The sequence below is a fragment of the Crocodylus porosus genome, unplaced genomic scaffold (genome assembly GCF_001723895.1).
Source record: "Crocodylus porosus isolate Cpor-Errol unplaced genomic scaffold, CroPor_comp1, whole genome shotgun sequence".
Taxonomy (NCBI): Eukaryota; Metazoa; Chordata; order Crocodylia; family Crocodylidae; genus Crocodylus; species Crocodylus porosus.
The window spans coordinates 59,523,661-59,535,090 of record NW_017728949.1 but is presented as its reverse complement, the minus strand read 5'-3'; the positions used below and the strand labels follow the sequence as shown (position 1 = coordinate 59,535,090).

At 52.3% G+C, this 11,430-nt stretch overlaps 1 protein-coding gene across 2 annotated transcripts in view; it reads left to right on the top strand.

Moving 5' to 3' along the window:
• The window catches only part of SEMA5B (semaphorin 5B), a 244,427-nt gene that overhangs the window by 69,392 nt on the left and 163,605 nt on the right, over positions 1–11,430 (top strand). For both annotated transcript variants that reach the window (XM_019554058.1, XM_019554059.1), the window contains exon 2: positions 880–1,085. In XM_019554058.1, coding sequence (XP_019409603.1) covers positions 932–1,085 — 154 coding nt within the window. In that variant the 5' untranslated portion in view covers positions 880–931. The remainder of the gene's footprint in view (positions 1–879; positions 1,086–11,430) is intronic.

Genomic DNA, 11,430 nt, shown 5'->3' with positions numbered 1-11,430 from the left:
GAAGTGGTGCAGGCTCCTACCCTGGGGGTGTTTAAGAGGAGGTTGGATGAACACCTTGCTGGGGTTGTTTGACCCCAGTACTCTTTCCTGCCATGGCAGGGGTCGGACTAGGTGATCTGCTCAGGTCCCTTCCGACCCTAGAAACTGTGAAACTATGAATGTGCTGTAACTACCTATGTGCATGGCTTTACCCTGCAGTAAATGCCAGTAACCTGCTCACTCCACGTTGAGGGTGCAGTTACCTTGCATTTGCTACGGTGAAAGCATGCGCACAGGCAGTTCTCCCAGCATTGCCACGCGCTGTTAAGTTTGCGCCTTTGCTCACCTTGCAGCAACTGGTTCGTGTGTCCTTGCTCTCAGATGTGCTGATTGTCGGCCCGTCTCTCTGAAGCGAGCGGGGATTGCTAGTGCTCAGGGCTGCATAACACTTGCTGCAGCACCACATATTAGTGGGTGTGAAGAGATACACATCATCTTTATGGCAGCATTTAAAACCACTGAGATACAGGGGGAAAAATAAAACATGGGAGAGCTTTGAATTGCAGTCTTGCTACCTGGCACCACTTCCCTACTGCCTCTTTATGCCCTATGCTTTTGCATTTCACTGCTTGAATAACACCTATATTTAATGGTTTGCATGGGCCATTTTTGTGTTCTCAAGGATTTGCACTTTTCAGTTTCTTTACAAATACCGTGGGCATTGCACAGTGGGAGTTGTAGAAAGGCACTTCATTTTGCTTGGTCCTGTTTGCTGAATGTTATCCCATGCGATTAGCACACGGGGGGTCCTAGCGAAAGAGGAAAACCTTCTCCAGAGATTTGTTGGAGACTTCCGAAAAGCACGCACCTTTCCTAAAATGAAATTATTTTGTGTTGCAGGTGTCCTCCCAGGACCTACCTTGGAAGCTAGATCTGCAGCAGGCCTTCAATCATGGTGGTATCAAGATTAAAGGCCATTTCTCTGCCTTTGCCCGGCCTCTTTCTTCTCACGTTTCATCTCTCGGTATCACAGTATGTGCCTGAGTACCCTGAAACCGAACACCAGCAGTGTGTCAGGAGGGAACATCCCACCATTGCTTTTGAAGGTAAGAGATTGCATTCTTGCAGCTTGGTTTCAATCTAGATGAGTCCTTCCCATGTCCTTCCTTCGCAGAAGACCGAGGGGGATTGAATAGCAGCCTTCGCCTCCCTGCAGGGGGGTTGCAAAGAGGACGGAGCTGGACTATTCCCAGTGGGGGCAGATGACAGGACAAGGAGCAGTGGGCTCAAGTTGCAGCAAGGGAGATTTAAGTTGGATATTAGGAAAAACTTTCTCGCTCAGACGGTGGTGAAGCACTGGGACAGGTTACGTGGAGAGGTGGTGGCGTCCATCCTTGGAGTTTTTTAAGACCCGGCTAGACAAATGCCATGATCTAGTTAGGACTGGTCCTGCTTTGAGCAGGGGGTTGGACTAGATGTGACTTCCTGAGGTCCCTTCCAACCTGAATTTTCTATGGTATGTTGTGCTGCTCTGGAAAACAGTGTGCTCTAGCAATTAGAGTACCTATGTGGGAAAGTCTCTTGGCCTTGAGTTCCTAGTTTGCTTCTGACTCTCCGTCATCTTGGTGGCTCTCTGGACTTTTGCTTTCATTTCCTTTTCCATACATTAGCTCAATGATGCTTACATACCTCAAGACTGTTGCAGGGCCTAAAAATACTGGAACATACAGTGTTTGGAGACACTGGGACAGAAAGCAAATGTATTATTTTGGAACATAGACTAGATTTTCATATAGTTAACAACGAAATTGTCCTTAGCTGTTTCCTTGTCTTGTTGTTGCTTTTCATTTTCCCCCATGCATTCATAGGCAATGTCAGCAACCTTCCTCTCTGTCCTTGGTCAGGTCTCGGGAGGAAGAGATATGGCTATATAACTGCAGAGCCCTTCAGCACAGCCCTGGAAAGATGGACGAGCCTCTTAAACTTTCTCCTGCAATTTGGGATTCCACTGCGGACGCGTGGTCTTCTCCCAGTTGGATTTCCCCTGTGGTTATATGTAGCAGTGGCACTCATCAGCGGTCGCGTCTGTCCATCCAGCCTGCATCGCCGCTGTCTACATTTCCCAGTGTAGCAGGCTCAGTCTGCCAGCCCGAGAGTGTGTCGAGCCTTCTTGCCAGCTCTGGTTTCCTCCTAAATGTTGAAATATTGATTTTGGGTTTCCTTTGGGGGTTGCGGTGCATCTGTAGTTAGGTTCTTCGCTAAGGGCAACTGAGTGAGGCTTCTGTGACCTTTGAGCGGGCATCTCCAGGGAGCGCGGAGACAGTGAAGGGTTCCTTGCTGACCTTTCAGGGATCTTGTCTAAAGCTTTGCCCTTCTTCCGAGGGAAGGAAACCATTGTCCTTGCATTTGGAAAGCAGAACGGTTTGCTTGTCTGCTTTCCATTATCCATGCTTTAAAGGTTTAAGTGGATTAAAGGAAATTAGCAAAATCTTTAAGCCTGAATAATAGGGCACTGGCTTTAACCTGGCTCCTGCAGAATGGGTAAATAAACCTGGATTTTTAATTGCTTAATAAGTCTGACAGTCTGCTTTATTGGGGGAGGGTGAAAGGAGAAGCCCTGGAGGTTACCGAGGTGCCAGAGCTCACGCGGCTATTTCACTAGGTAATGCAGCGCCATGCAAATGAGAAGCGCCGGAGAGCGAGAGGAGGGTCCTGTTAATATTACCCAGACTGCAGTGAGTCGACAGAGTTTGCAGCGTGCGGTTTGATTAATGCCATGGGAATACTAGAAGCGTGTTTCAACCCGAGGTCTTGCTCCTGGGGGAAGCCAGGGGAGTTTCTGGTGCTCAGAAGCAGGATCCATGTTGCAATCACAGAAGTGACTGCAGTGTAGACATACTCTGACTCTGCCAGGCTGCTTTGCATTACTCAGGCGTTGCAAATATGGAAAAACCAGGGGTTTTTCCCTCCCCTTTCGCTGTTCCTCTTTCTCAATAATGGTAAAGGAATGAGAGGCTGGACTAATTAGAGCCCAACAATTCTACAAATGGAAATTACAGCCCCATCAAGCAAATGTCCCTTGCTGTCACTAGGGTCCTCTAAACCCAAGCTGGATTCATGGCGATAGTGTGTTTTCTGCTCCTGTTTCCGGGCCATTGTTCAAGATCCATCGTCCCCTGGTGCATTGTGCTGTGCGGCCCCGGCCGTGGAGGCACCGTCGGAAAAGACGTGCCTCTCAGTTCCAGTGCTAGGATCCCCATTTGCACCCTTCGGAGAAGAGCTCGCACTTCCCGGGAGGCTGCGTGCAGATCTGGCACCAAAACCAGCAAAGCGGTAATGGGAGCGGAGTCGCGGCAGTTCCCGTGTACGAGGGAGACGGGCAGGGGGGCCGTCTCTTGTGTGCTGCACGAGGGCCGCCCCGGCAGGGTGGAGCAGGAAGGCGGGGGCCAGCAGGGCCCAGCCGATGTTACCATGCATTTGCGCTGGTGCGGGCATGGCCCGTTGGCTCGTAGGCATCTGTCCTGGGGATCGGCACTGTTTGGCTTGACTCTGCCTGCAGAGGCTTGGAGCCTCTTGTGGATTATCTCAGCCTCTTGCATCAGCCCGTTTGTCCGGAAAGTGAGGATGGGGACGCAGGCACGCTTGTGGGGTGTGGGATTAGCCAGCTACCGGCGCCTGCGAGGGGTCCAGATCAGGGTCGAGGCCGCGCCAGAAAGGCTCAAACCGGGTTCAGAGTCATTCCTAATCTGAAATGATCCCGGTGTTTGTAGTCCAGGTCAGGCTGAAGGTGAGGATTTGGGGGGTCCAGATGCACAGCAGGATAAGCTGGAGATGAGCGGGGCAGGAACAAGGCTGGGGTCGGGCAAGGGCGCGGCTGGGGCGAAGCAGGAGGAAGGCAGGGGTCGAGGCACTGAGCAGCCAGAGCCCAGGTGAAGGGCCTGAGTGCACATATATATATCTAGATATATCTATATATGTATCCTCAGCTCAGCCAGCTGGGGGGGCGGGTTGCCCGTGCGCGCGGACGTGACTCGCGAATGGGTTTTCCCGTGAGAATTTCTCCGTGTGACCGGCCTTCCCTGTGCAGGGGCGCTGCCTTTGCATCGCGTACGGTTAGGAGAGAACGGGGTTAAATGGGGAAACGAACCATTGCATCCACTAGCTCCTTTTCTCTCCCCCGTGCCAAAGCGTCGGTCTGGGATCTGGAGGGTGGTTACAGACGCAGGGGGGTGTAGTTGTGTGACCCTCCCCTCCTCTTCTAACGAAGTGGCACGTGGCGCGCTGTCCTCCCGCACCTCGACTCCCCAGCGTGAGCCCGAGCCGCTCTCCCGCGGCGAGGGACGAGGTGGGACCAGTTAGGCATCCACAGTAGCCAGGGCCCTGCTGTACGGGTGTCGTGGTTTCCCCAGTCCTGCAGTAATCATAGGTGTGGGGCTCCGCGTATGCAGAACTTGGCCGGCTGTCAGGAACTTGATCTCTCCTGAATTAAGTTCAGCTGCACTTTCATGTGTGAAAATTAATTGGTTGAGCAGTGTTTAAATCTGGGCTTTTACTCTGGGCTGCTGCATAATTATTACCTGCTACCAGATGAATGGGATTCAGGTAGCATGAAGTTTTATTTGCTGTATATTTTTGCATTAGGGTCTTCCCCCCGCCCCCCCGTTCTTTAAGCAACGTTTTGATGAAAACTGGCCGGCACGCAAACATGGAGATCCATGGGGAGCTCTTAAGTGTTTGCTCGTTGTATAGAAACAAAGGCCGTTTTAACTTTGCGGGCTGACGGATAATGGGGTATGATTTATTTCTCCTGAACATCTGTGACATTTTACCAAACACCCCCGCTACCGTCGAATTGGTCAGTAAGGCATTATTCCTTGTGCTGCATATTGATGGGGGGAAAAAAAACACATTAGCATCCATCATATCCACCACCCAGCTATGAAAAGCCCTTAGGAAACTCTGATAAAGATTTGCATTCATCTTGAGCAAGCTTGATTTTGACATTCCCAACCGAAAATTTAGTTAACAGAGGAGGAAGGTTGTGGGGTGAAGTCTGGGAGGTATTTCTGCCTAAATAGCAAGGGGGAACCAGGAGCACTGTAGGAAAATAGAAGTAATTAACTTGTAGGCTTGCTGTCCCCAAATCTCCATACGGGGGAGCTGAAACTTTGGCAACTAGTTTAACATTGGCGGCCGGTAACAGCGTGTGCATTAGACTGCCACGCTACAGCATAGCTGACCTCGCAGGCATTTCATTATGGATTTCTTTTCTATTAGCCAACCTCATGGTATTTCGACTTTTTTTTAATCTTGGAAAATGGAACTGTAGCAAATGAGGCTGATATTTTCTGCCTTTGGGGTTGATTGAGAATTTGTTTGGAAATTATGACTAATAAAGCCATAAATATACAATGGTTAGGATAGTCGTTTGCTCTCGGGCAAACTCCTGCAAATTACACCCAGCAGCTCTCTCTGTGATATGGCACAACGTAGCTTAATGCAACAATAATAATAATGTTTCTGTGGCGTCTGCCGATCAGTGGCGCGTCCTCGGCACCCTGCAAATAAACGCAGCGAGAATGGATAAAAAAATGATTCAGTGTGCTCCCTGGAGGGCCTCTGGGAGGAAGGGGGGTCTTGGAAAAGTGCCCTTCATTCACAAAACGTTTTGCATAGACAGTCTTACTTGCAAGCGGGAGAGAAGAGATTTTGTAACGACATTTAGAGAGGAGGAGAGGTTCACTGCCTCTGAGGTGGGGCAGAAACAGGGAGGGCTAAAGAAAAGTGGGGGTAATACCAGTGAAGGAGCAACCCCAACTGCGGAGAGTAGCTGGTAACCAGAGAAGCAAGCGGAGCGGTGACATGGGGTAGAGGGAACTGACTCTGAAGAGGTCTAAGACGGGGGTCCGCGACCCCCGGTACACGTGCCAGAGTGGGGCACGCAAAGCAGCTTTGCTTGGCACGTGCATCCCAGAGCAGACGGTGGGGAAGGTGCTGCCGCAACAAGGATCGGGCCCCTCACGGCTTCCCAACTGCCCTCCCAGAGGCGCACGTGCATCCGCCACCAGCAGCAAATCAGGTGCAGCTGCTTGCAGCCTCCACGACCAGCCCAGCATCCATGGACCTGCCCACAGCCCAGGCTGGCTGTGGCCGGCAGCTGCACCAGGGTCCGTGGAGCCCTGGCCCGGCTTGATGCTGACGGTGGGTACACACGCATCTGTGGGGCAGTCCCAGTCTTTGTTGTGGCCATGCAGTCTGGTCCTTTTCCCACTGCCTGCCCCGAGGTGCGTGTGCAACATGGGCCAGGGCTCTGTGGACCCACTTGCAGCCTCCTGGCTGCCTGGGCGGCTGGCAGGAAGGCTACATGCAGCTGCCCCCAGACCAGCTCATTGCTGGCGGTGGGTGAACGTGCACCTTAGGGCAGACAGCGGGGAAGGGGCACCGGCTGTGCGGCCACAACGAGGATCAGGCTGCTCCACCATCTGCCCCCCGGTGCGCCAGCATCTTCCAAGTAGAGGTGGTGGGTGTTTTTATCACTCTGCCCAAAAATACTGGCGAACCCCTGATCTAAGAGGTAAGACCAGCAAAGAGCAGCAGGGTGGGCTTTCTAAGGTCACTCTAGCTCCACTTCTGCATGCAAAACTGCTGAGACCCTTCAGTGGGTTGTTCAAAATCTGGGAGGATCTGGCACACGACAGTGGGCTTTGAACAAGCAAGTTTCAAATCCCCAGGGAAAGAGGAGAGACAGGAGGAGGGAAAAAATCCCGGAAACCTGTTTCTTCTTCTTCGGCAGAGGTTCAATACAGAGAGGAGCCTGGTTTCCAGACAGCTCCTTCTGGGTTTTAATGTTTAGCTAACCCTGCTTCTCGGCAGGGTAAGACTCGGCGAGAACGGTAGGGCTGACAACCTGTGTGCAAGGGTTTCTTTAGTCTCTTGCCTCATGTGGTCTTATAAGTAGCAATAATACCTTGCTCTTCCCCCATGCCTGCCATTCAAGGGTCTTGCTGAGCCCTAATTCATTTAATTCTGCTTTATACCAGAACTGCTGAATAAACACTGGTGTAACCGTTGCAGGGGTCAGCTCTGGAAGGTAGGGAGAAGGATGGCTCCAAACCAGCATATCGCTTAAGCCCAAGATTAACTTGACAGCAGTAGGACCACTTAGCTCAGAGGCAGAGGTACCCAGCACGTGGCAGGACTGTGCCCGGAGTTGGAAACCCCACTGTGCAAAAAGTTTTGGTCCGTGAAAAACTTTGCGACAAACACGTTTCTCCAGTGTGGCGGAGCCGGCTGGCTAGCCAAGGCGGTGAACGCGCACGCTCGTCTCATGTTGTTGGGGCGCACAGCCTGCGTTGTACAGGAGGTTGATCTCGATGCTGCCCGGTCGAGATCGGAACGGAAACTGGAGGATCCCTAATGTTTTGCTTTGAAATCAGTAGCCTGCCACGTCCTGGCAGGTTCGTTTTGTGCTCCTTTCGGGCGAGTCTTCAAAGGGTTGAAGTGGATAGCCTCAACGTCCAAGGTTCAGGTCCACATTTCAAAACACAGGATCTTTGGCTTCTGGGGCACACAGAGAGAGAGAGTGTGTATCTGTGCATGTGCTTGTGAGAGAGGGAGAGAGATCATCCCTGATGCCAGGCCCATGCTCACCTGCTTGCATAAATAGCCAGCTCCATGTGCTGCAACACCCAGATAAAACAGCTGAGTGTTTTTGAAACCCTACCAGCATTTCTCAGCTTCCCTGTACCCCGTTGGTGAACATATATTACATATTCTGCCCACTCCACCTCCCCGAACCTTACCCTGTGCCCAGAGGGTATGAGTTATAACCCCTCTAACTCAAGCTGCTGCAGCTCACACATTTAGCTTTGGCGGTCTCGGGTTCAGATCATGGGTGCCAACCATCGTAGTAGCTGCTGCAGGCCTGGCCAAAACTAGATGTGCAGAGAAGTTGAATGAACTCTCTCTATAACCTCTCTCAGCTGTGCAGGAGCTGATCGTTGCGCAGCTCAAGTGGCTGGGACAGACACAACCTCTGCCTGGACGCGTGGGAGAGGCTTGCTGGAGGTTGAATGATGACAAAAGGAAGTTTTCTCCGGCAGACCACAATGGCTCTGGAGCCCTGATGCAACTTGCTTGCTTGTCTGCAAAGAGGGATTATAGTGATCGGTGTCTCATAGGAAGCAGTGAGTGACGCCTGAGCACTTGTTTTATCATTCTCAGTGTGCGAGATTGACGGCTGCGGGTGCTTGTTTCAGTAAACAGTGGATCACAGCGTCTAAATACTCAGGAATGTGCTTGAGGAGACGAGAAGGCTCCAAATCAGCTGGCGTGGAGCCAGTTTGTGGCTTGGCTAATGCGGTTCCACGTGGTTGCAGTCCCACTTGGCTACCTATACCGCAGATGGCAGTGCAAGGAAGACGGCAGGGCTGGACACCCCCGTTTGTGCAAGGGATGAGAGGGGCTTGAACGGGGCATGGCAAGGGTTGCTCTGGCCCCCAGAGATTAGATCCGGCCCGCAGTAGCAGGGGCACCTTCTTTGCCCTGTGCTATGCTTTCTTCTGCCATGGCCGGCATCCTATCTGCAGCATCCCATGTCCCTGCTCTGTGCCCATGGGTCTGTCTTTCTGCGGTGCCAAATTTATGCCTCCCCGTTGGCGACAGAAGTGGAGGGTAAATGGAGCAAAGAGGAGAGGAGGGAGGGCTGGGGCACTGCAGAGGGGTCGGCAGCCCCCCGCCACAGCTGGATCACAAGGCCTGCATTTGTTAAAGGCTGCCGATCCGTGGAGTATGAAGTGGAGAAAGACTTGGACCCGCAGTGAGCTGCTGCACTGGCATTACTGTCACGGAGTAGCGGGGGCTTGGGTAGGAGCCGCGTCTCCCGCACAGGGTGCTCCATGGGCAGCATAGCGGCTCGCTGCCCTCGCAGAGGACAGACCGTGGGGCGATGCTTTGGCCACAATCTGGTATTTCTTTAGCTGGGCTTTCAGCCTCGAGATCCTTCTCCGCAAACAAGAACACGTTGTCTGATTGCTCGGTATTCATGAGATAGGAAACAAAGAAAGGCTAGCGACTTGCAAAAATGAGGGTCGTTGGTTTTTACCCAGTTTGCGGCAAGCCAGCTCCTGTTTCCAGCAAAGGATTGGGAGTCAAGATTTGAGATGTTTGGGGTCATGATGTAGCGGCACTTAGCACATGGTGTGTGTTACATATTCCAGGTGTTTTGTGAATAATCAGACCTTGAAGTACTTTTGTGCAACAGCGGTGGAACCTGAGGCACTGAACGGTTAGGTGACATGCCCAAGGCCACAGAGCCAATTGGCATCAGTGTTGTAAGGACTCACAATTTCCTGACGCCCAGGTCTGGGCTTGGGTCACGAGGGCTCGTTTCTTCTTTGTAGTACAGTTTGAAGCTGAAGTTGGGAGGACCTGGGTTTTGGGAGCTGCTGTGAACTGCAAGGAGAGCGCTACCGTGGCCAAGTCTGGATGATGCTGTGATGTCTCCGTGGTCGTACTCGGGGTGAAGTGGCTCTTCAAAGCAGCTGCAAAGATCTGGAGACCCGGAAGGCAATTCTGAATTGGATTTGGAGAGGGAAGCAAGCAGGGAGGGACTCAGTGACCATGACACGGGGTGTGGGCAGGCCTGGGCCCACTGCAAGGAAGAAGAGCGTGGTCTGGCTGCAGCTGCGGCCCTGGGTGGGGAGCAGAGATTTGGGAAGACGGTGGAAGCCGAGAATGGAGTCGTTGAGGCAGGGATGATTAATACAGATTTCAACAGACAGGGTCAAAGTAAGGGAGGATTCTGGTAATGAGGTGGAGGTGGTGATGGGAAGACGGTACCGCAAGGGTAATGCGTGTGCATGGGAGGAGTTTTTGTGGGGAAGCCAGGCCAAGATTTCTGGCCTCCGGAGTAAAGTTAAGCTTGGTTTCAGCCCTGCTGACACTGCAAACGCTTTCCAGTGCCCCGGCTGGCAAGCTCGCTCTCCCTTCCCACCCAGGGCAGGAGTAGAGCCCACTTCTCCAGACATGACTGCACGAGCCCAAGCGCCCCACCGCAAAAGCAGAGCATTTGCAAAACGAAAATACGGTTTGTACTGGGTTGAATGCAGATTGCGTCGTACCAGGCGGCTGTAACTCTTGTGTTCAGCTTTGAAAACGACTGCGCTGATACAAGAAGGCCGTGAAGATGATTTAACTGATGAAACTGTAAAGCTGTGATCCTGGCGGTTTGTGCCGCGGTTGCATGAGGGTGCAGCTGGGAGTCGTTCCTCCGTGACAGATAGGCAACCTGAGCTCGGGGGACCGGCAGCTGTATCGAAAGCCTTCTCCCTTCTGGGCTGTTGGGTTGGATCCAGGCTGAGTTGGTGCTGCTGGGAAGTTATTACTCGCTGATGGATCCTGGGTCAGGGGTCCTCATAAAACGATGATCCTGGTCTGAGTCTAGTTCCTGGCAGTCGATTATCCACATCATAAGAGCCACTGCCTTATTGAAGGTGATCCGGGCTCAAAGCGGACTGAGCGATGTGAGTTAGCAAACCCGGCCAGGAAAAACTGTAGGTGAGCAACTGGCTGGGAAGGGGGGTCCGATCAGTATAGACCCCCAAATCTGCCTGACTTTGTGAGTACAAGGCAATGGAAAGCTGTCGGCCAGAGGCAGGACCCGCTATCCTCCGAAACCGTTCGGAGCATCTTGGCCATCTGAAACATGAAGCCTGTTGCGGAAAGGACAGGGTGGCTGAACTGTTATGCGACATGGCCCCTGCACATCAGGGCTGAGGCCTGTCCCAAAGCCACCGGGCAGCAGCTTTCAGGGCTTCGGTCTTCACTGGCCCTGCCCTGCAGAGGAACCCCCATCAAGCCCGTCACACCTTTCTTGAGTGCCAGAGACTTGCGCCCCCAAATCCTTGCACGCACCGATAAAATGAGCCAGGCATCACGGTAACCGAGTCAAGAGGCTTTTCAGGAGGGTATCTCGAGGCACTGAGGACACTGCTCAGTGTGCGGTCGTGTTAGTGCTGTTTCAAAAGCAAGTCTGCGCGTCTGCAGAGCAGGTCTTTATTTATGCCCACTGAGTCTGGCAGGCACCCAGCGGCATAGTATGTTTTGCTCCATTATGCCAGCCTTTATTGTTGAATCAGCTTTATTTTATGGGCGCTTTATATGATATAAATCTTTAGTCTGAAGGCTAATTAAAGGAGTTTCTGGCTTGTTTGGGTTTTCTTCCTGGAGCAGGGCTTCTCAGCGATTCTTGTCCTTTAACTTTGGACTCAGTCAGGGGGTTTGTGTTATATCGTCTATGCCTTTCTCTGCTACCCCCAGATTTCTTGCAGGGATTAATAGTGTCTAGGGTTTGAATGGCTTGAGATGGTGGATTAGAGTGGCGTAGCTTCTGCAGTGGTTTCATAGTTTCATAGTTTCTAGGGTCGGGAGGGACCTGAGCAGATCATCTAG